General features: G+C 38.0%; 2 protein-coding genes across 2 annotated transcripts; both read right to left on the reverse strand.

The window, feature by feature from the left end:
• Positions 1–1,505: 1,505 nt before the first annotated feature.
• On the reverse strand, positions 1,506–10,406 carry LOC123235925 (normal mucosa of esophagus-specific gene 1 protein-like). Its single transcript, XM_044662159.1, has 5 exons — positions 10,261–10,406; positions 10,092–10,150; positions 9,909–9,994; positions 8,785–8,845; positions 1,506–2,195 (listed from the first exon to the last, which is right to left on the reverse strand). Exons 2-5 carry the CDS (start codon positions 10,125–10,127, stop codon positions 2,127–2,129), a joined length of 252 nt encoding a protein of 83 aa, XP_044518094.1. The 5' UTR covers positions 10,128–10,150; positions 10,261–10,406; the 3' UTR covers positions 1,506–2,126.
• A 7,965-nt stretch (positions 10,407–18,371) lies between these two features.
• On the reverse strand, positions 18,372–25,035 carry LOC123237876 (normal mucosa of esophagus-specific gene 1 protein-like). Its single transcript, XM_044665071.1, has 4 exons — positions 25,000–25,035; positions 24,790–24,875; positions 22,776–22,836; positions 18,372–18,440 (listed from the first exon to the last, which is right to left on the reverse strand). Exons 1-4 carry the CDS (start codon positions 25,033–25,035, stop codon positions 18,372–18,374), a joined length of 252 nt encoding a protein of 83 aa, XP_044521006.1.
• Positions 25,036–25,482: the final 447 nt, after the last annotated feature.

Genomic DNA, 25,482 nt, shown 5'->3' on the forward strand with positions numbered 1-25,482 from the left:
CTTTAGTCACAACATGAGGAACATGGATGTATTGCATGAAAGCAATACATAACCTCTATCAGACTATTTAATCCTTCAGGGAGGTGAGGAAAGGTCTGAATAGCTTTGAAAAATAATTGTCAAAAATTGTTTCTACATATAATTTAAAAAAAAAGAAAAATTCAAAGAAAAAAATAAACTCTGGGAAGGAAAAAAAAACCCAAGACTACAAACTACTTCTTGGGGTTGATTTGTATTGAAATAGTGATTTCATGCAATTTTGTTTAATTGGGATGTTATAAATGGCATAATGGGCCCATGTCTCTTCTGGATGATGTTCATGCAATTATTTTAACTAGTATACATCACAGAAAGCTGCAATTTACTTACCTTTCAAGACTAGACACCAGCAAGTAGTTCAGTCAATACCTACTGTTTGTACTATATACACTAACTTTTGGAAGAAATTAGTTAAGAAGGGTAGGTGTCTTCCTGTTGAAGATAGGATTTTAGCTGGAGTTTAAAAGGAGTCAATGGAGGTGGGGAGCTAGGTAGTTCAATGGAGAGGGAGGTCTTGGGTTCACATCTGGTCTCAGACATTTCCTAGCTGTCTGACTCTGGGCAAGTTATTTAACCCTCATTGCCTAGACCTTACCACTCATCTGCCTTTGAATCAATATACAGGATGGATTCTAAGGTAGAAGGTAAGAGTTTTAGAAAAAGCCAAAGGCAAAAGACAGAGATGAAGAGGGAGAGCATTCTAGAGATGGGGAACAGCCTTGTTTGTTGATAGCAATGATAGTAGTGACTGGATTGGGGAGTATATGGGGGAACAATGTGTTAGACCGAAAAGGTAATATATGAAGGGCTTTGAATTTCAAACAAGGTATTTTGCATTTGTTCCTGGAAGCAAGAGAGGGTCACTGGAATTTTTTTATCAGAGATGGAATTTCTCTGAGATCCTAATATTCCAAAAGTTAACACTCCATGGCGCCGTATCATTTGCATCAATGAGATGACCTAAGGATATACTGATATAAATAGAGGGCAAAAACTTGGAAGTGACTCCATGTTCTTGAAGTACATGCCAAGTAGAAGATGGGAAAAGGCCACTTTCATCATGGGCCTGGTGATAACATTTTGTCTGCCTTTAAGAGATCCATCTAAATTCTGTGCTGCTCATCACAAAATGTATGGCTACCAGGGGATGAATTTTTTCTGGCCTCTACTTATTAAAACCATGTTAAAAACGAATATTAATAAATGTTTAAAAAAACACACAAAAAAACATATACTATGGAAGGCAAGAATGATCTACATTAGAAGAGATACACACTGATGAAATCAAGGATCCCCAAAATATCAAATTAAGAAAAGCTCTTTTAGACTGAGTAGTAATTTTTATATTTCAACTAAGAAGATATAGAAATGCATTTCAAAGTTTTCTTCCCCTTGTTTTCCTCAGTTTCCTCATCTATCAAATGAGTTAGAGAAGGAAATTTCAAATCATTCCAGTATCTTTGCCAAGAAAATCTCAAATAGGATCATGAAGAGTCAGACGTGCCTAAAAAAATACATTGAACAAAGGTGACTGACAGTGGATAGTAGTATACTTGGGGCTAGTTGGACCCAACTGAAAAATGACTGAACATTAACAAAAGCAGCATATGTATATATATGTGTATCTATACATATGCTCTTGATTACATATTATTTTCTAATGACTGATCAATTTAATGATGAAACAAAAATTTATTTAACCTTTGGGAAAAATTAATATAATCACTATCATAACAGATAATTTACCTTACAAATTATTGCACATTTTCAAAACACAATCCAGTTTCATAAAATACTTAAGTACAAATGCATGAAAATGTCCTCATAAATACTCTAATGAACTACATATCTGCTATAAATTTCAACTTTACAAGACATCAAATATGAGCATTTTATTTTTGGACCATGTGAATATTGTTAAACTTGCCATGTTTAAGACAAAATGGAGTTTCTTATTCAGAGCCCAAAAATGTAGGGAGACCCTAAAAATGTAGCAGAAGCACTTCCGCACACTGGTTTCAGTAGTCTAGTTTGTGCGGAGATGTTTCCGCTAGATTTATAGAGTAGACTTTAGAAGGAGAGAGTCCTCATTTGGTCAACTGTTTGACTGTCTTCAGCTCTTCCACAGGCTCCCACTTTTGGTGAATTGTGAAAAGCTACAAAAAACAGAACAGAACAAAACAGACATGGAGAACATTATTTCAAAAGATAAGCTCTAAAACAAGAAATGACCTTTTTGTAATTAAGCATTTATGAAACACATACTATGTACAAATCACCATACCTACCACTAATATGGAAATGTGTTTTTTTAGAAAAACCCTTACCTTCTGTCTTAGAATTAATACTGTGTATTGGTTCCAAGGCAAAAGAGCGGTAACGGCTAGGGAACTGGGGTTAAATGACTTTTCCAAGGACACATAACTAACAAAGTGTCTGAGGCCAGATTTGAACCCAGGACCTTCCATCTCTCTCAATCCACTGAGCCAACCAGATACCCTCTGGAAATGTATTTCTTATTCCAAAAATAATAACTCATTGTTCATAATGATCTGGAGCTCATAAGAAATTACTCATAATGAACCACAACTGTAAGGAGAAAATTCAGACAATGAAAAAGTATATTTATGAGTATACACACACGTTCACATTCCCCAGGTTTAGAAACTCCTGGCCTAAGTGGATTATATGAAGATATTCAAAGAACTTGGATTTACGAAAACAAAATTAGTATTCCCCCCCAAAAAAGATATCTCAATGATGAGAAATGCAGTTGAAAGCAAAACTTAATTCCATTGGTAGGTATATGTTCTTCTGAGACTTCAAGGATGATCATGATAAAAACAAAGGCCTCATAGGCATCACAATATTTATAGTAGCCTTTTTTGTATTAATGAATAACTGAAAACAAATGTGATGCCTATTGATTAGAGGATGGCTAAACAATATTGTTCAACTGTAAGAAATGGTCAACATGATCAATACATTAGTATGGCGGGAGTTATAAGAACTGAAGCATAATGAAGCAAGGAAGCAAAATATGTAACAATTATGACAATGTTAAGAAAGAACAAAATAAGAGAAAACCTACTGATGCAAAATTATAACGACTAAGGTCTGCCCCAAAGAACTACAAGAAGTACTTCCCTCTGATTCTTTTCTAAAACTACCACTCCATCTATTTTAACATTCATTAAAAAAAAAAAAAATTCAGTTCCAAATTCTCTCCCTTCAATCTCTCCCCATCCATTGAGAAGGCAAGAAATACTATAACCATTATATGAAGTCATGTAAAACATTTCCATATTAGCTATGTTAAAAAGAAAGAAAAAGGCAAGAAAAATAAAGCTAAAAGTATGTTTCAATCTTTATTCAGAGTTTATCAGCTCTCTCTGTGGGTAAATATTTTTCAGACTTTTCTTGGATCACTGTATTGATGAAAGTGGTTAAGTCTTTCATAGTTATTCATTATTACCATCTTGCTATTATTGATGTACACTGTTCTCTTGGTTCTGCTTACTTTACCTTTGTATCAGTTCATACAAATCTTCCCAGGTTTTTCTGAAACCGTTCTTATAGTACAGATACATTTAAGTGATATACCACAGCATTTCCCAAGTGATGGACATTCCCACAATTTCCAATCCTTTGCTCCCACAACAGTTGCTACAAATACTTCTGTACATATAAGCCTTTTCTTTTGATGTCTTGAGACAGTAGTGGTATTACTGGGTTAAATATATTTTAACACATTTCTATAGCTCATTGGGCAAAACTTCTTTAGAACGTCTGGACCAGTCCACAACTTCACCAATATAAGGGTTAAAATAGGGGTTCTGACGAATAAGAGAGCAGCTTTTAATAATTGAAGTTTTAATGAGAATATAGTAGAGTTGTAAATTATTATCCCTTTAAGCCAGAGAAAAGAAAACTTCTAGCAGCTTTTAAAAATTAACAAATCTTATACCCTATAAATATACCCAAAATTCCTAATAACTATCTAAAATTTCCTTAAACTATCTCTAATTGTCTTCTCAGGACAGGTTCTTCAGCCTGGCACACCAGGTCTAATCTAACCTACACTATCTATAAATGATTCACTAACTACCCAACTCCCTAAAATAATAAGACAGCTACCACTCCCTCACTCCAACAATCAGTTTCTATCACCCAACTATCAATAGCCAACTGACAGCAGATCCTTGCCAATGAGACAGACCTCCTGCTCTCTAGAGATCCCAGAGGCAAAATGTCCTTTAAAGGCTAAAGTCAAAAGCCTTCTCAGTAAGCTCAGGCCTGCCTTTATATTCCAGCAACTAAACACCAACCCACACTACCAGTAAATAATCCCCAAAAACCAATTTACACCCAACAGGCAACTTCCCCTCCAGTCCTAACTCAGCAACTCACCCACCAACTGTCAGCAAATGACTCTTCCTAACTCTCTCAACAACTCCCAACTTGCAACTGAAATTAATCCCTACACAGCTCTATGGTAAGAGGTCCTCTCAGTCCCCATTAAATTAAAGAAATTAAAGAATTCCTTTTTACACCTTTTTCACTGATTCCCTTGATTATTAGTGCCCTTTTTTGGTCTTCCAGATGAACTGTTTTATCTTTTTCTAGGTCTACAAATTCTTTGGTTGTTAAATTGGCATGACACTGAATAAGTAGATTGATATGGGTAGAGGTCATTTTAATTATATTGGTTCAACCTACACGTGAACAATTAATATATATCTCCAATGGTTTAAATCTTGCATTCATGTGTAAAGTTTTGCAATCATGTTCCTATAATCCCTGAGTTTGTCTTGACACAGATTCCCAAATATCATGTTATCTGAATGTATTTTAAATGGAATTTTTCTTTCTCTTCCTGCTGAGTTCATTGTTAACATATAGGAATACTGATGATTTGGGTTTATTTTATATCTTGCAACCCTGCTACAGTTGTTGTTTCAACTAGTTTTTTATGTGACTCTCTAGGGTTCTCTAAGTATGCTATCATTGTTTGCAAAGCCTCATTGCCTATTCTTGGTCTTTCAATTTTTTTGTCTTATTGCTATAGATAGCATCTCTAGTACAATATTGAATAACAGTAGTAATAATAGACATTCTTCTTTCATTCTTGACCTTACTGGGAAGGCTTCTAGTTTATCCACCTTACAGAAAATGCTTGCTTTTGGTTTTAGATAGATAGTACTTATCATTTTTAAAAAGGCGCTCATTCTCTCATTATTCTATTTTGTTCTCTTGTATTTGTAATAGGAATGAGTGTTTCGTTATTGATATGACCAATCATGCTTATGGTTTTTCTAATTTTGAACCAGCCTTGTATTCCTAATGTAAATCCCATCTGGTCATAATGCATGATCTTTGTGATATACTGCTGAATTCTCCTCGCCAGGATTTTACTTAAACTTTTTGCAACAATATTCATTATCATTGGGCAAAATAGCTCCTATAATTGCTTTAATTTCACCTTCATTTGGTGGCACATTTACTCTTTCCATTTTTTTTTATACTGGTAATTTAGTTTTCTTTTTAAAAATCAAATTAAAACCCCTCTAATTCTTTGCAGAGATGGGAGCCTATGGGTGTAGAACACATCATTCAACATCAGACTTTTTTTGACATTGGCCAGTTTTGCTGAGGAATAAGAAAGACAATTAATTGGATGAATACAAAAAACCACCACAAGTTATATGACCTGACACAAAAGGAAGTCAACAGAACAAGGAAAACAACATACATCAAAACTATAGAAATGGAAAAGGACAACAAAATACTTCACACCTGGTGCTGCACCATCATCCATACTCTACTCTGCATTTTAGGCAAGAGTAGTCCAGAAACAATCTTTCTCAATCCAAGACATTTTTTTGCTTAAAGAGAGAAATGTCCAAATCAGCACACTCCATCCATGCTCTTGGACATCTCTTCCCAAAAAATGAGTTATATTTGTAGGAAACTTGATCAAAGAAAAGTTACAATGTTAAAATACAGTTTGGGGTTATGATCTTAAGCAATAACATAGGTATAAATGGATTTTTTCTCAGACCAATAAGAAGCACATATACTTAAAACTACAGGCCAACATTAGGAGTGAAATAAAGATCCCCGTTATCAACAACATTATTAATATTATATTAGAAATGCTAGCCATAGCAGTAAAAATAAACCCACATAAATGATCAGCATTTCTATATATCACCAACCAAGCCCTAGAAGTTAACCCATTTAAATAAGCATAGAATTCTAAAAAATATTAATAAATGCTTAAAAAACAAACAAACAAAAATAAATAAGCAAGCATAGAATAAAGCACCTGGAAGTATAGCTGCCAAAACAAACCCAGGAAGTACATGAACATTATGAATCAACCTTCAATTAAAAAAAACGGTTCAAAAGATATTTACAGTTTTGGGATGAAAAAAAAAATCAAAGTTATATATAGCTGTATGAAAAAGGGGCTCTAAATCTTTATTGGTTAGAAAAATTCAAATCAAAACAATGCTAAGATATCATCTCATACCTATTTATTGACTAAAATGATAAAAGGGCAAAAGAACAAATGTTGGAGGGAATGTAGAAAATGGGGACACTAATATACTGTTGTTTAAAGTGCAAACAGGTCCAACCATTTTGGTGCACAATTTGAAATTATGTCCAAAGAGTTAAAAAAAAATGTATATCACTATTAGATATGTTTCCTCAGGTAATCGGGGGAAAAAGATAAAAGAACTTACATGTTCTAAAATACTTACAACAGCATTATGTCTTTGTGTTGGCAAAGAACTAAAAACTGAGGAAATCCTATCAACTGGGGGAATGGCTAAATGAATTGTGGCATATGATTGTGATGGAATACTACTGTGTTATAAGAAATGAGTAGGTTAATTTTTTAAAAAACATGGAAAGAGAGTAGCTAGGTGACTCAGTAAATTTTGAGCCAGGCCTAGAGACGGGAGGTCCTGGGTTCAAATCTGGCCTCAGACACTTCCTAGCTATGTGACCCTGAGCAAGTCACTTGACCCCCATTGCCTACCCTTACCACTCTTCTGCCTTGGAACCAACACACAGAATTGATTCTAAGGTAGAAGGTAAGGATTTTTTTAAAAATGGAAAGATTTACATTAAATTATGTGAAATGAACAGAACCAAGAAGAATCATTATATGGAGCAACAGAAATATTGTTTGAAGAAAAATGTGTATTTCCACTTCTTGGAGAAAGAGCTGATAAATAGAAACAAGCACGACAGTTTTATCTATAAAATTTTTTTTGGGGGGGGGTCAAATGTTGTCTTCTCTGGTGGTTGGACATGTTTGGGAGATACCTGGGATCTTTTATGTAACAAATTTTAAAAGACATTTAAAAAAAAACTCAATTGAAAGCCAGGTCTAGAGATGGGAGGTCCTAGGTTCAAATCTGGCCTCAGACACTTCCCAGTTGTGTGACCCTGGGCAAGTCACTTGACCCCCATTGCCTACCCTTATCACTCTTCTGCCTTGGAGCCAATGCACAGTATTGACTCCAAGACAGAAGGTAAGGGTTTAAAAAAAAAAAAAAAAACCTCAATGGCCACTCCACTGAAGGAGATTCCACCTACAGTATACTAGCAATGAGAACTCCCTCTAATCAAATCTGAACTCTTTCTGAATAAATGAACATTGGATTTCCCATTGAACAGAATAAGAGAAATTTCTTTTAGAAGATTGCAGACCAATTGATTGAAGGGATGGAGAAAGAGGAGACTGAACTTAGAAGAGTGAATAATCAATGGATGGATGGGGGCCAAACTTGTTCTAAATTTGACTACCACTTTTAATCCATTTTTTTGAAGAAAGGTCTTTTCTTATTAAACTCTGCTCTAAGAGACAAGTCTGAAAGATTTTTCAGTCCTAAGCTTATTTCTTAGTGTTTCTAGGGAAACTGAAGGCTTGGATGGGAAGGACATACTTGTCTACAAAAATTTGAAGGGAGGTCACCATTAAAAGAGATCAGATGATTCTTCTACCTAAATAGAAAGGGGTAGAGTGGGGTACAGGTCAGGAACAGTCACACAGATTTGGCTTTTGTGTAAGAGAACTTTCGAACCAGTAGTTAATTTATATTAAATGACATCCAAAGTCTCTTCAAATCTCATTTATCGTCAAAGGAATATTAATATTTTCCCTTGGTGGTTATGGCTACAATACTCACCATCTGACATAATAGTTACAAATGAAGCATGATTTCCCAGGCTATTTATTTTATATCTTGTATTCCTTATTATGGTGTGCAAAGCATATTGTAATTTCAAAAATATGTTATATGATAAATGTTAATATTATGTCTGGTACATGAATGGAAATTATATACTATTTTATAGATGACCACAAAAAGACCAATTCTGTCCAGAATAGCTTTTAGATCTTCAAATCAGATGACTGCTTTGTATTGAATTCAATATTGTCAACATACATTTATCAGTTCTAGATTGCAAGCACTGCTAGGTGGCTCAGTGATTAGAGAGCCAGGAGAGAGGAGGTCCTGTCTGACCTCAGACACTTCCTGGATGTGTGGCCTGGGGCAAATCACTTAACCCCCATTTTCTAGCCCCTACTGCTCTTCTGCCTTGGAACCAAAATTAGTTTTGATTCTAAAATGGAAAGGGTTTATTTTTTTTTATTCTATATTGCTTAGAAAACTGCCTATAGTTTGGGTCTAAATAATTTTATTTTTCAAGATATTTTATTAGTACCTTTTGAGGCTCATAAGGATTCACATTTTCCCACGGTTCTGGATTTTTCTTCCTGTTAACACTAAAAAAAAATTATGAAATGAATTAGATAGCATTGCAACATTATAACTTCAAGATTTTAATTTTTAAGACACCTAAAAAGTTGCACTTTGGGCATTGAGAAATAGCCATCACATGTTTTTAGTTGCAAAGAACTGACTTCAGGTCAAGAACTGCCACTGCCCCAAACCACCACTGGTTCACAAAATTTCAATTCAGCTCAAGATTTCTTAGATAATATGTGCATAGTTACTTGAGCTAAGAAGCCTAGGCGATTCTGATACAGGAAATATTCTATTGTACTGCTGCTCAGCAGGGTCAAGAACTCGGCTCACTCCCCAAGTAAGAAGTTCTCCCTTTCTTCCGTCACCTACGTAGCCCCAACAGACTGCTGGTGCTTTAAGCAAGCACTAGCCCTGGAGAATACAAGGAAAGGCAAAAGGAGAGTCGAACCTCTTACTTACTTCCTCTCCATGCTCCAAAAGAGGGCATATAATACCCACCAAATCCTAACCTGAGGATAAAGTTCTATTATAGCAGCCTGACTATTCAGTACTACATCAGAAAGATATTTGAAACAGCTTAAAAATAAAATTGGGAAACAATACCTTATTATTGAAACAAATTTGATTATGTAATGCTCAAATATTTCATTTATTAAGTCTTTTAAGTTTAGAAACTGAAAAATGAAACACAAAACCTTATGCCATTTGAAGAATCACGAAGTAAAAGATCTTATAAAGTAAAACTAATTACTTTCTCAATGGCAGTTTTTTTATCTTTCTGAATTTAAGCTCCAATTAAGTTTTCCAATTTGAGCTCAAGTCCAGAAACTGCCATTCTCACACCAGAAAGAACGAATTAAACTATTACTTCAATCTCTCTCTCTCTCTCTCTGTCTGTCTCTTCCTCCCTCCCCCATCTCTTTCTTCCTTTCTTACTATATGAGAAACACTGAATGGATATTCAAAAGCTTCCAAGAAACTCATTCTAATGGAGACAACACATAGAAGAAAAATGGGCAACTTCGCAATCCAAAGATCAACTCAATAACTGTCTTCCAATAACAGACCCGTTTTACTTACATCACATCAGTTTTGAAAAGGGAATATATGGACATGTAGGTAGCTCCAAGTCCCGCGAAGCTCACGAATGCGATTAAAGGAATAAGCTATTGGACAAAACACAAAGAAACGTCTTCAGATACAGAATCCACTTTTAGTTTATCATTTATTCATTGGAACAATGTAAAAAATGCCAATGCTTACTTCTTTCTTTTTCCTCACTAACTGAAAGAAGTTCATGATTGCGCCTTTTGGGTGACAATCTAGAACAAAGAAGTCCGGTTATTGGTCGAATCAGTCACTGAGAGCTCCAGAATTTAAGTTGCTGCATCCTTTGCCCGTCATAGGGCAGTCCCCCTCTCATCCCACTTACCACCAGAAAATAAGCAAAATCAAATCGAATATGGGAAAGATTTCCAGGTGATTAAGAGGATGGACAGATAGAGATCCAAAGTTCAGGGATTACGCTTTCTCACCTAGTTGGAGCAAAGCTCAGAACTGAACCTTGGATGCTGCCACTAAATTTTATATACCGAAGATAACGCCCCCGGAAGTAAGCCAGCCTACATCCAAGTCACGTAGACATAGGTTGGTCACCTAATTTCATTTCCCAAAGGGCACTTCCCTCTCTCCCCCTTCCCCCACCTTCTGTAGACTTCTGAGTATCTGGGTGTAACTAGACCAAATCTCTTTATGATTAAGCATCGGAGAGGGAGACTACACGTAGTCCTGGCGCCCCCTGCCGGAAGCTGCTTAATGCCAGCCACAACCGAACTCCAGGTAAGGGTCGAGGTACCATTCTTTCCAAGCTTCTCCCCCTTCTCTCTCTTCCCAATCTCCGCTCCCCAGCCGTCTCCAGAGCGCGCCAGCTGGAACCCGGGCACTGTGCTTTGGCTTCTGGAACGGATTTAAGGAGCCCAGACGTTTGTGGTGAACTTGAGAACTTTTTATTATATTGGACCGCGGAAAGGAGGAAAAGTGGGCGGGTCGGTAGGATGGTGAGCTGCGGTGTTTTTTTTTGTTTTGCTTGTGAAGCTAGTGGGACCCGTTAATAAACTTATTCACCACTTACTTTGTGCCCGGCACTGGGCTAAGCGCTGCGAATACACTGCAGAGGCAAAAGAGCGTCTCTTGCTCTCCAGGATCTTACGATCTAATGGGTGAGGGGTCAGCTAGATGTCTCAGGGGATTGAGAGCCGGGCTTAGAGAGGGGAGGTCCTGGGTTCAAATATGACTTCAGACTCTTCCTAGCTGTGTGACTCTTGGACAATTCACTTAACTCCCGTTGCCTAGCTCTTACCTCTTTTCTGGTAGGAACCAATACACTGTATTGATTCTAAGACGGAAAGTAAGAGTTTAAAAAAAAAAAAAAACAATCTAATGGGTGAGACACCATACAAATAAATGCATACAAAGCTTGCTATATACGGGATAAATAGGAAATAATGGAGGGACGGCACTGAAATTAAGAGGGGCTGGGGAAAGGCTTCCTGAAGACTAGGATTTTAATTGGGACTTAAAAGAAGCCAAGAAAATCAGTATTGAGAGAGGAGGAGGGAGAGCGTTCCAGCCTTTGAGGACGGCTAGAGAAAATGCCGGAAAGTAAGAGAGAAGGACCTTTTTGTTTTTTTATGGAACAGCCTAGATGTAAGTGTCATTGGACTGAAAAGTATTTGTCAAGAGTGTAAGGTATAAAGAAACTGGGAAGACAGGAGTGGGGTTAGGTTATGAAGGGCTTTGAATAACAAGAAGAACGTTTTGTATTGGATCCTAGAGGCAAAAGGAAACCACTGGAGCTTATTGAAGGGGGGGGGGGGGTAGGTGATATGAGCTGAACCCGCTTTTAGGAAAATTATTTTAGTAACTGAATGGAGATTGGCTCGGAGTGGGAAGAGACTTAAGGTTGGCTGACCTACCTAACAACCTATTGCAATAATCCAGGTGTGTTAGTAAAGCTGGTACACACACACACACACACACACACTTTCCCCTTCAAGACTCCAAGTCCCAACTGCACGGTTCTCCTAGCTGGACAAAAGCCTAAGGGCCTCTAAATGTTTGGGATTGGATCTTTGGAGTTTATCTGGGAACTGCCTAGGGGAGGTCCCAGACTGACCTTGCCTTAGACCCTGAAGTATCCAGTGATCAAATTTTAAGTACCATTTGTCTTCAAAGTTTCTCCCATTGTATCAGAGGTCTCTCCCTCAGGTGGTCTAGACCCATGACTGGAATGATCCTCTTTGTGTCCATTGTAAAACATAAGCTTCTCCCAGGTAATCCAGCCTTGAACTCCTCTTTTTATATAATATTCCTGTCCTTTATTTCTAGACTAAAACCTGTCTCTAACCCTTGTAAAAATGTTATAATCCCTTCTGGGAGGCTTGATTGTACCAGGATTTTTCTATAAATAAGGAATTTTTCTGTAAATTGTTGGGCATTTGTCTTAGGTCAATGACTTGAGTTAGTGCCCCAGGTTTCTCTATAAACCTTTGTGGGGGGGTTTATTAGGTCAATGACTTGAGGTAGTGTCCCACATTTCTCTCTGTCTCTGTCTCTCTGTCTGTCTGTCTGTCTGTCTGTCTCTGTCTGTCTGTCTGTCTGTCTCTCTCTCTCTCTCTTGAGCATTGCATTGTAATCGATGGTTCTCCCCAGGCATATTTTGAAAAAAAGTGGTTCAAGAGGGTATACCTTGATATTTCAAGGCCCCCTTAAACTTTCACTTCACACACAGGCATAAGGTGATGGGGGCCTGAGACAGAATGGTGGCAGTATTAGAGGAGAGAAGGGGGTGTATCCAGGTGGTGTTGCAAAGAAGAAATGATCAGTCTTAGCAATTACTTGGATATAGAGGGTGAGAGATAGTGAGGAATTCAAGGTGACTTCTTTTTCTCAAACCTGGGAGACTATGAGGTTGGAAGTTATCCTCTACAGCAATAGAGAGTGGGAGATGTTTAGGAGGAAAGAATGAGTTGTCTTGTGATCAGTTGGTTATGTCGATGTGGGATCTAGAGACTCCAAACTTGAGGCTTAGTGAGATCTGATGAACCCCCAAGTTTTAGAAATAGCTTGTAGGCTGGAGACCCCCCAAAGCTTGTGCTTGCAGGCTTGCAGTTGCAGACTGAATAATGGACCCCAGGGTAAATGCTAAATACCCTTTTGTCTTAGGTGGTCTTGCCCATTGTATCAAAAGACCCTTCCCAGGAAGACACACCTGGGCAGGGACCAACTTTTAGAATCCATTGTGTGAGCAGCTGGATTTTCCCAAATGGTATAAAAGTTCCCCAGTTTCCTTTGTTCCTTGGAGTCGGTCATCTAGCGCGGTGTCACTCCCAGGGGGTCAGGGAGCAGAGCGAAGCTGTGTTCAATTCTTGGACTCTGTACAAGGCGCAGCTCTGCCAAAGAGGCCAGATGTCCCTAATCCCCCTTTCCCTTGATTAAAGAGTGGCTTTATGACTATTTAATAGTTCTGTGTTTTTTCTAAGGTAACAGTTATATCTGATCAACTTGTTGAATTTGATTGAACTTTCTGAGCAAAAAATAAGGTCTATATAAAAATATATATTTTTTCTAGGTAACAAAGAATGGGAACCTAATAAATTGGGAAATTGATTAACAAATTATGGTACTGGAGCAGCTAGGTGACTCAGTAAATAGAGAGTCAGACCTAGAGACAGGAGATCCTAGGGTCAAATGTGGCCTCAGACGGTTCCTAGTTGTGTGACCCTGGGCAAGTCACTTAAATACAATTGCCTAGCCCTTAAGGAACAGATTCTCTATTCTAAGACAGAAATTAAAGGTTAGTCTTTAAATGTTATGGAATACTATTGTGCTGAATGCTTATCGGTTGACAAAATACTTCCCAAGAGGTCTAATGATGAAAACATGATATTTAACTCCTGACAGGAGGACTCATATTTTTTTGGACATGGTCAGTGTGGCAAGTTTTTTAAATTGTCATCTCATTAGATTGTAAGCTTCTTGAGGGCAGATATTGTCTTTTGTCTCTTTTTTTATCCCCAGTACTTAAGAAAAACTTGGCACATTGTAGGCATTAATACATTTTTTAAAACTCATCTTCTATCTTAGGATTAATACTAAATATTTAAAAAAACAAACAAAAAACAAAAAAAAAAACCTTTACCTTCCATCTTAGAGTCAATACTGTATTGGTTCCAAGGCAGAAGTGCAATTAGGGGTAGGCAGTGGGAGTTAAATGACATGCCCAGGGTTACACAGCAGCTAAAAGGTATCTGAGGTCAAATTTGAACTCAGAACCTCCTGGCTCCACTAAGTCATCTCGATGCTCCCCACCCACCCTTAATTTTGATTGGTTGGCTCTACTTCTTTGTAATGGGTTTCATTATTCTTGTATTTTCAGTTTAGGAGTTAAGTTTGGGGTGAGAGGGTGCCCAGAGTCACAATTAGTAAGGGGGTCTGAGGCTGGATGTGAATACACAGAAACTATACCTAAATTTCCAACTGAGGAAGGAGCACAGCGCTGGACTTCTCATTTCTTACCCGGCTACACTACTGTACTTTGGGCCTTTTCCACATTTTCCACCCTGATCCAGGATGCTCATGATTGGGAAAACTTCATCCTCTGGCAAGATCCCATCAGCTTAGAAACTCCATCTCCCAACCAGCCTCCGTCTCTCCTACTGGTGAGTGGAGCCAAGATCTCAGAATATCTTTTTTTCTCATCTGGCTCCATTCCTCTGGGATTCCTCCACTTTCCCACCATGCCATTACAACAGCCTCCTGATGCATCTGCCTGCCTCAAGCCTCTCCTAACACCAGTCCATCGGCCATTCGGCCACTAATGTGACTCCCTCACTCAAAAAATTCTAGTAACTCTCTGTTGTCTGTAGGATCAAATACTGTGCAAAGATCTTCCTTAGCAAGCCCCCTCCTATCTTCCCTTCACCTTACTTCCCAACATGTACCCTTTGATCCAGTGATCCTGGCTTCCTGTCCCTTCTAAGAAAACCCTCCATCTCTGGGCTTCTGGCAGTCTCCCCCTTACATGGAATACTCTCCATCCTCCACTTCAAAGACTGACCTTCCCAGATTCCTTTAATTCTCTACCAAAATCCCACCTCCTACGGGGAAGCCTTCCCTAATCCCTCTTAATCCCTATGCCTTCCCAAAATTAGTTTTCCTCCCCACTTATCCTGTATATAGTTTGCTTTACATATATTTGTTTGCATGTTGTCTGTCCCCAGATTAGATGGTGAGCTTCTTGATGTGGGGACTGTCTTTTGCCTCATTTTGTATCCACAGCACTCAGCATCTCTCTCCTCTCTGGGCATTTTCCAAAGTACCTGGATGCTCTTCTTCCTCTTTTCTGACTAACTTACTTGGCTTCCTTTTTTTTTTTTTTTTTTTTTTAAACCCATACCTTCTGTCTTAGTATCAATTCAAAGACAAAAGAATGGTAAGGGCTAGGCAATCGTGGTTAAGTGACTTGCCCAGGGTGTCACAGCTAGGAAGTATCTGAGGCCAACTTTGAACCCAGGACCTCCTGCCTCCAGACCTTACTCTTTATCTACTGAGCCACCTAACTGCCCTATACAATAGCTTTTTAAAAGTAAAGCTCCTTAATGAATTAAAAAACTGTTAGGGTTCATTGCTGATGTAACCGGAGTTCCAAAAGTCAATGGGTATGGAATTCTCTCATTAGTGCCAATGCCCAGGCTGGCCCGAGGGTTGGACTCTACTTTGGCAGAGAAGCAGCAGTCTCTTCCAGCCCTTCAGTTATCTTCAGGCCTTGCAATTTGGACACTTCTGGCTTCCAGCTTTGAGAGAATTATAGAAAATGCTAACCCTACCTCAGGCTTTTTTTTTTTTTTTTAAAACCCTTACCTTCCATCTTAGAATCAATCCTGTGTATTGGTTCCAAGGCAAAAGAGTGGTAAGGGGTAGGCAATGGGGGTTAAGTGACTTGCCCAGGGTCACACAGCTAGGAAGTGTCTGAGATCAGATTTGAACCCCAAGCCTCCCATATTTGGGCCTGGCCCTCAGACCACTCAGCTACCTAACTGATCATTAGATTTTTTTTTTAACTCTTTATTTCCAGACCTGGTTCTCTATCCACTAAACCACTTAGTTTTCCCCCAAGTTGCTGAAGACTCTTAAGAAGAAGCAGATATGAGACAAGTTATTATTTCCCATCATATCCTTATCCTGAGCTTGCTACTATGGGCACTTCCCATAGGGTGAGGTCTGGGAATCTTGGTAGATCTGAATTGCCTTGTTCCCAATGGGAGAACTCCTTCACTCTGTATTGTCTATATATATATTTTATGTATATTTTCTCTAATCTGTTTTTCCGCCAAATTGAATAAATGGGATTTCCTCCATTCTATCCATTATGGAACTAGTTTTTTGGTGAAAAAAAAACAAAACCGTCAAATCTTGGAGATAAAGCTTGAAGGTCTTCTTTTTATCTCCAAGTGATTAAAAAAGTAGGAAACCAAAGCCATAAAGGTAACAGAATACACTTTGCTCTGATCTGGTTTGGGAGCTGGCTGTTGTTTGAAAAGTTTCTAAAGTGTTTAACTCTTCTCCACTCCTGTGATATTGGAAATTTGGGGGTCCATGAACTAATTATGAGGGACATTTAGGGCTCCTTGAACTACATTTCCCATGATTCCTCTTGGGTAATCAGGTGTGCAGGAAGTGTAATAACGTAAACAGGAGCATAAAGACTGAGGAAGGGATTGGTCCTGCCTCTTTCTGTAATCATGGAGCAGGGTCGAGGATGGGTGGAGCAGGTAAATGGCAGGTCCTTTAAAATAACTCAACAGGTGCGTGGCTTCATTTTTCTAAATGGCTTTCAATAAATCCTTTGAAACCATGGTATTTTAATTTTATCACTCTATATTAATTTTATTTCTTACATTCCTGGGGCCAAAGGCTCATCTTTTAGGCTGCGAGGTTGGGAAGACAGGACTTGGCAAGTAGTCAAATATGGCGGAAGAGTGAGGAGTTGACAATGGCCCCTAGGCTGGCAGCTTTGGTGACCAGGAGGACAGAGGTGCCCTCAACAGAAATGAGTTAGGAGTAGGGGAAAGCTTGGGGAGATAAGATCATGAGTTTGTTTTCTGAACATGTTGAGTTTATAACGTCTATAAGATATTTAGTTCAAGATGTCCAACAGTCAATTGAAGATGTGAGAATGGAGGCCCAAAGATTGGTGAAGGCTGGACAAATAATCAGAAAACATTTGCATAGGAAGGACAATAATTGGCTCCACTGGAGCTGATGAGATCACCAAGTGAAACAGTATATAGAAGGCCTTGGTGGGGACATCTGTAATTAGTAAAACTATTGTCATGAAGAAACATGCTCACTTGTGACCCAACTGAGGCCTTGAGAGGTTAAATGACTTGCCTCAGGCCACAAGAACAGTAGTAAATAGCAAAGTTGTGATTCCCACCCAGATGCTAAGATTCTGAAGGCCAACACTCCTACCACCTTCATTCATTTAGTCTACTTCTACCACATCTCTGAAAGGAGAAAACTAATGAATGAGGTGATCATACTTAAGGGAATACTTTGGAAGCAGACATAGATAGTTCAAGGAGTTGGAAGTGATAATAAATTCTTGAAGGCTTTCTTAAGGAGATGCTGGGAAAGCCTCTTCCATTAGGGACCTGGTAATGGATTTTGCTTACCTTCCAAAGATCAGTCTATATTCGGGGTAGTTCATGACCAACAGTTTGACCAACAGGTGATAAATTTTCTTTTGACATTCACTATTCAGTAAAACCATGTACTAGACCATTAGTAGGCCATGAATGTTTTTTTGGTCTCCACTATACATTAAAACTATCTACAGAGGGGCTGCGATCTGCATTAGGAAAGTAAGTATGCACACCAATGAAATAAAGGATCCCTAAAGCATGGAATTAACAACAATTAGACAATGAATAATTTTTGCGTGTTGGTTTTCAATTGGATGGAAGATGTTAGTGAAAAGTACTTGCTTCAATTTTATGAAGGGAGTTCATTTCAAATATGAAAATTCATATTATAAAGCTGTATATATAGTTACCATTAGATATTTTCCCAATGAATGATCAGTTTAATGATGAAATAAATATTTAATCTCTGGAAAAAACTAAACATAGCTATCACTTTATTATGGAAGATAATTTATACATTATACATTTACCCAAAAAAATCCAGTTTAATAAAAAGAAAACATAGTTACAAATGCATGCAACAATACTTTCTCATGAATACTCTAATGAACTATATATATAATATAAAATTCAACTTTACAACAAACATGAGAAATTTATTTCTGGACCGTTGAGCTTGTCACTTTCAGGGCAAACTGGAATTCCTCATTGAATCCCCAAATGGAGGAAGACTCTAAAAATGTAGCAGAAGCCCTTCCACATGCTGGTTTCAGTAGTCTAGTTTGTGCAGAGATGTTTCCACTAGATACCTAGAGTGCACTTTGCAAGAAGAGACTTATCACTTAGTTAATTTTCTGACCTTCTGCAGTTCTTCAATAGGCCTCCACTTTTGATTAATTGTGATAAGCTACAAAAAAACACATACACTGAGAAAATTATTTCAGAAACAGAAACTCTAAAAGGAGAAATTAATTTTTTCAATCAACAACATATATTAAGAGTTTACTTTATGCCAGGCATTGTACTAAGCACTAGCAAAGAAAAGTAAATCATTTTCAAAAATGAAATCTAAGAGGCAGCTTAATAAATGTTGATTGAGGGGGCAGCTGGGTGGCTTAGTGGCCTAGAGATGGGAGGTGCTGGGTTCAAATTTGGCCTCAAGACACTTCCGAGTTGTGTGACCCTGGGCAAGTCACTTAACTTCTGTTGCCTAGCTCTTAACACTCTTCTGCCTTTAAACCAATACGCAATATTGATTCTAAGATGGAAGGTAAGGATTTAAAAAAAGAAAGAAAGAAATCCAGTATTTGTAATAATCTGGAGCTTGCAAAATGAACCCTGACTATAAGAAGAAATAAGGACACCTGAAAAAGACTTCAAGGTATTTTTGGAAGAAGAACAGAGAAGTCTGAAGCTTCAAGCTTGGGACAGGTACAGTAATGTTAAGTTGGACAAAATTAAAAAACAAAGCTTCTATTGTACTTCTCTACTTCTTCAAAAATCACCTTGAAACTGCAAAAGATTGAAGAATGGCCTAGAGGTAGCACAAGTTGGAATGGTAAATACTTCAAAATGGAGTAAAATCTTTGGCCAAGAGAAAGATTCTTCATCTTTTTTTATGCCATGAACTCCTTTGGCAGTCTGGTGATGTATGGATAACAAACATATATAAACATATATAAAGAGATAAGCTTTTTGTTGTCATTCAGTGATTTCAGTTGCTTCTGATTCTTCGTGAGCCAATTTGGGGCTTTCTGGGCAGAGATACTGGACTGGTTTGCCATTTCCTTCTCCAGTTCATGTTCCAGACAAGGAACTGAGGCAAACTAGATTAGATGACTTGCCCAGAGTGGCATAGCTAGTAAGTGTATGAAGCTAGACTTGAACTCAAGAAGACTCCAAAGCCCTGCACTCTACAGCAATCTACAGCATCGCCTAACATCAACAATAATAAAAGCATTTGGAATCATGAAAGCATCATTAGTATTCCCTAAGAAATCACAGAAAAAGGAGTTGTACCAAAAGACTAGATGTGGACAATTGTCAACATTTGCATTAAGGGAGAATTATGAATTACGGGAGGTATAATTCGATATACTCAATAGCATTCTTTCTCCACATTCTACAAGTATTATGAAGTACCTGGTTGGTGCACTTATAACAAGAGATCATCAGTAGAAACCACCAGAGGTTGATTCAGAGCTACCCTGACACACTGATCTCATTTCCTTCTCTGAAAGGACTACCAGATCCTAGAATTAGACTTCAGCAAGACATTCTGATCGAGTATCTCACTATATCCTGGTAGACAGAAGAGAAATGTGGGAGAGATGGTGGGATGGTTTGGTAGTTTGACAGCTGGCTGAGTGATCCCAAGCAAATTGAATTGGATTAATTATCAACCTGAGGAGTTTTCAGGTGGCCTGCCACAAAGCTCTCTTCCCTCCACATCTTTACCACTACAGGCAAAGATGAGAACATAAAGGGCATGCTAACCCAATCAGAATAACAAAGCAGGGAAAGAGAACTCATTGGTACAACTGAATTAGTATTTATAAGATGACTTGAACAAGATGAAACTTAATAGAACATATGTACAATCTAGCACTTCAGTCTATCACTGGAAGGCTCCAGGGGTGGAAGAGACCATCTAAAATGTTCATATGAGGGGGCAGCTGAGTGGCTGTATGGATTGAGAGCCAGGTCTAGAGACAGGAGGTCCTGGGTTCAAATCTGACCTCAGACACGTCTTAACTTTGTGACCTTGGGCAAGTCACTTATTCCTTATTGCCTAGCCCAGTGATGGGCAAACTTTTTAAAGAGAGGGCCAAAGGAAAGAAAATGCTCATTTGTCAGTCTGTTTCTAAGGCAACTCTTTTGAAGTTTCACTGTATTGTATCCTACTTATTGTATTTGTCAGATTAGGAATAATGTCTCAGGGTGGATAGAACATTTCAGGGGGCCACATCTGGTCTGCTGGTCTGCTGGCCGTAGTTTGCCCATCACTGGCCTTGCCCTTACCACTCTTCTGCTTTGGAACCAATACGTAGTATTGGTTCTAAGATGGAAGGTAAGGGTTTTTTTTAATTAATTAAATAAATTAAATAAGATGTTTATATGAAAAATGGCCAAATTTTAATTTAGAAACTTTTTTTAATTAACTAAATTTTTTTAAACTCTTTATCTTCCATCTTAGAGTCAATGTTATATATTGGTTTCAAGGCAGAAGAATAGTATGGGCTAGGCAATGAGGGTTAAGTGTCTTGCCCAGACTCACATAAAAAGGGAATATCTGAGACTAGATTTGAACTCAGGACCTCCTGTTTCTAAACCTGGCTCTCAATCCACTAATCCACCTAGCTGCCCAATTTAGAAACCTAAGGAATCAATGTAGTATCACTGCCAGAAAAGCAAATACACCAAAATAAGTATAGTGTTGTGAAACTATCATATTAGAAATAGAACCATAAATTAGTGCGATCTTTCTGAGGTAAAATTGGCAATTTGCAATGAGATAGGATATGTTTTCATGAAAGTGGAAGGGTTTTATAAAATGGAAAAAATATAAAATTTCAGCAAATATTTTGAAATATGGTCTTCAACACATTGTAAGGGGCACCTAGAGTGCCAGGTGTGGAGTTGGGACAATTTTGGCTCAGATCTGGCCTCAGAAACTTCCTAACTATGTATCACTGACCCTGGACAAGTTACTTAATTCTAGTTGCCTAGCCCTTGTCATTCTTCTGTCTTAGAATTGTTATTAAATAAGTGTTTTTTAAAAATCCATTAGGGGTAACTAGGTGGCTCAGTGAGAGCCTAGAGAAGTTGATCCTGGGTTCAAATGTGACCACAGATACTCTCTAGCATGTGACTTTTGGCAAGTCACTTAACCCCTATTGCCTAGCCCTTATGGGTCTTCTGCTAGAATCAATACATATTGATTAAGATGGAAGGTAAGAGGTCTTTTGTTTGTTTGTTTGTTTGTTTGTTTGTTTGTTTTTTAAAGAATCACTACTTGATTCATTCCTTGGCTACTCTCTCTAGGAGGCTGAGTCCTGGAGTAATCAATGAGTACTCTTCCTTCTGATCAAATCTCAACCCTTTCTGAATAAATGTTGAGGACACTCTCCATTGAATGGAATAATGGGCACTTCCCTTGAGAATGAAGATGGCCAGTTGCTTCTAGGGATGGAGAATAAAAATGAGCTAAGAAAAGTGAATAACCAATGGGTGAGGTGAACAGGGTCAAATTTGTTCCAAGCTTGACTACCACTTTTAATTCATTTCCCAAAGCAAAATCTTTTGGTTTTCCCCTAACCTATCCTAAGGAGACAAGTCTAGAAAGAATTTTCAGACCCAAAACTATCACTGAACATTTCTAGAGAAACTGAAAAAGCAGATTTTAAACATGCTTCCTCAAGTCAAAGAGCAACTGAAATCTGAAAATTTGAAAATCCATATCATGAAGGAATCTTGGTTCTTACAATAGTTCAGATTTTCATCTCAAAAATGGAATACTTAATGGAAAGAAAAGACTTAAGATGGGGAGAGCATATTGTTCTCCAAATTCTGAAGAGATGTCACCAGAAGAGGGATCAGACAATTCCTATCTCACTAAACTTCATAGTAGAATAGCCAGGAACATGGGCACACAGATTTAGGTTTCATGTAAAGCAGAACTTTAGTTATTCAGCATTAATAGAGACTGTGTGGGTGAGAAATAGTGAGTTCCCTACCCCAGGAAATATTCAAGGACAGATAGGTAATGGCCAGTCTGAGAAGCTTAAGAGATGATTCTAAATTAGGTTCGAATTTGGACTACATGGCAACTTGGGTCTCTTCTAACTCTACAAATGTCATTTCTCTTCACACAGATATTAATATTTTCCTGTTTGGTAGATATAGCTATTTTGTCTTATTCACTACCTGGCACAAGAATGTTATAAATGAAGCATGGGTTTCCCATATGCTCATTCTGATGTTGAATAAAGTTTTTTTTTTAAATTTCAAAAACAAATTATAAAATCAAGTTTTCACAATATCCTCAGAACCTAGTGGACATCATACTCTTTTAAAGATGACCAAATTCTGCCAACAGTGGCTTCTAGACTTTCAGTTTCCATTATTGCTGTATATTGGGTTTAATATTAATGCTACATACATTTATTAACTCTTATTTGCTTAGAAGAATGCCTCTCATTTCAACTTAAATATGTTATGTGATAGGATATTTTATTAGTACCTTTTGAGGATGGTTAGGATTTACATTTTCCCATGGTTCTGGATTATTTCTCTTGTTAATGCTAAAAAGAATTATAATATTAATTAGATAACATAGTGACAATCAATCAGTTAATATTTATTAGCTGCCTACTGTGTGCCAGGCATTAAGCTAAGTACTTGTGATATAAAAGAAGGCCACAGACCGTCCCCGCCTACAAGGAGCTTATGATCCAATGATACCATAACTTCAAGACTGCAATTTAAAAGCTAACCCTCCAAAATGGGAAAGGAACTGTTTGTCAAAAAATATTTATAGCTGTACTTCCTGTGGTGGCAAAAAAAGGAATTTTCCTCAATTGGGAAATGGCTGAACAAATTGTGGTATATGATCGTGATGGAATACTATTGTGCTCAAAGGAATAATAAACTGGAGGAATTCCATGTGAACTGGAAAGACCTCCATGAATTGATGCAGAGTGAAATAAGAGGAGAACATTATGCACAGTTAACTGAAATATTGTGGAACAATCAAATGTGATAAGACTGCTACTAACAGCTCTACAATGATCCAGGACAATTCTGAGGGACTTATGACAAAGAATGCCATCACCTCTGGAGAAAGAACTGTTGGAGTCAGAATGCAGATGAAAACATGTAATTGTTCACCTGCATGTTTGAATATATGTTTTGGGGTTTTGGTTTTATAAAATTATTCACTTATAAAAATGAATAATAAGGAAATATGTTTTGTGTGATAATACATGTGTAACCCAGAAAAAATTTTTTTAAGTAAAAAAAAAAAAAAAACAAACCTAAAGGCATGGGGAATAGCCATCAGGTAACTGCCTATTCTCTACACCTCTAGTTGCACAGATCAGACTTTGGGTCAAGAAGGATCAAGAACTTGAAAGAACTTTGGTATTAGGTTTACAGATTTAGATTCAAGGGCCTAGAGATGGAGATCCTGGGTTCAAATATGGCCTCAGACACTTCCTAGCTGTGTCTGGACAAGTCACTTAACCCCCATTGCCTACCCTTACCACTCTTCTGCCTTAGTGTTGATCAACACATAGTGTTGATTATAAGATGGAAAGGTTTTGTTATAAATAAAATTAATCTTGGAGTCGTTAAACTAAATTTATAAGTATTTATTAGTAAAGAAAAAGAGAAAAATAGGGGTACCAGCCTAAATGCCTAAAAACCTCTGGTCTCATTACTTATGCTTCATTGGCTCCTAGATTCCCACCACCCTGGTCCATTTCTCTATTGGCAGCACTGAGGACCAGCTAACCACATGGTCAGGCCAGACAAATTAAGGCCAGCTAAGGATCGGGTCTGAGTCTAGAAGGGATTGGAGCCAGCCCTGCATGGTCACTGCCAGCCCAGTTCTACACCACCTCATGCTGCATTGCTTGTCAGATATGGCTTACACAAATAAGCACCTGGATAGGTCACCAGCAAGAAAGATTTTTCCACAAGCAAAAAAATGGCAGAGCCCCAGCCCACTTCATGCGCTGGCTTTTTAAGCTCAGGCTAAACCCTTCCTCTAAGTTTTTTCTAATTGGCTAAGGTTTCACTTCAGTCCCTACACACCCTTCCACCAGTCAGTAATCTTATCCGCCATGCTGGCAAATTAAGATACATGACTCTGCGATGCCCCATTTGGTGAGTCTTATAGGATTCGATGATCCTCCTAAAAATTTAATTCCCAAAATTAAAAAAAAAAAAAAAAAGATGCAGCCTGCACCTCTGCAGCCTGAACAGACAGTTGGGGGTTCAAACCAAGCACTGACTAGCTTTGAGAGCAAATGAAGGGAAAGAAGAATGAATGGATAAAGCATTTATTGAGTAATTACCATGTGCAAAAACCTAAGCATACAACTAGAAATATAAGACAATCCCAGTTTTCAAGAAGTTAACATTCTAATGGGGAAGACAATACACATAAGAAAACTGGACAACTTTTCCCAATCCAGAAATCAGCCCAATTCCAACTGATAACTGCTTTCCAATTATATCCCCATTTTACTTACATCACATCAGGTTTGGCAAGGGTATAAAAGGACATGGCAGTTGCTCCAAATCCTGCAAGACTCACAAATGCAATCAAGGGAATAAGCTAATGGATAAAAATTTGAAAGGAAACATCTTTAGGTGACCCTCTAAAATGTTAAATGATACAGAAAATGCTTTTACTTTCAATATCTGTTTATTGGATTAATGTAAAAAAGGCCAATACTTACTTCTTTCCTCTTCATCATGAGTTGAATTAAGTTCATGATGGCAGCTTTGAGGACAGAAGCCTAGAAAAAAGAAACCTGGTTATTGGTCTGACTAGTCATTAATATTCTCAAATAAGTACCTGCTCAGCTCCAGTAAAAGGGAAGTCTCTACTTCGAAGCACTCACGTGCAACATTGTTAGGGTTCAAATGGGTGGCCACCGGAGGAACACATGAGACAATGCAATCAAGCAAGAGAAAGCTTTATTGCCAGTGCGCGCTGGGGGAACTCAGCAAGAGAATTCCGAGTGATGCATTTAAAGGGGGGAATATATATATATGTTTCCAGGGCTAGGGTTTGGCACCTATAGGGCTAGGGTCTACTTAACAGTTAGGCAGTGGGAGTAAGGATGTGTCCAGGCGCCACAGGATATAACTCTAAATCTTCAGAGCTGTCTTATCTAGGGAGGAAGGGTGACCCGCTGGGCAGAGCATGCCAATGTAAA

This window comes from Gracilinanus agilis, chromosome 2 (genome assembly GCF_016433145.1).
Source record: "Gracilinanus agilis isolate LMUSP501 chromosome 2, AgileGrace, whole genome shotgun sequence".
Lineage (NCBI taxonomy): Eukaryota > Metazoa > Chordata > Mammalia > Didelphimorphia > Didelphidae > Gracilinanus > Gracilinanus agilis.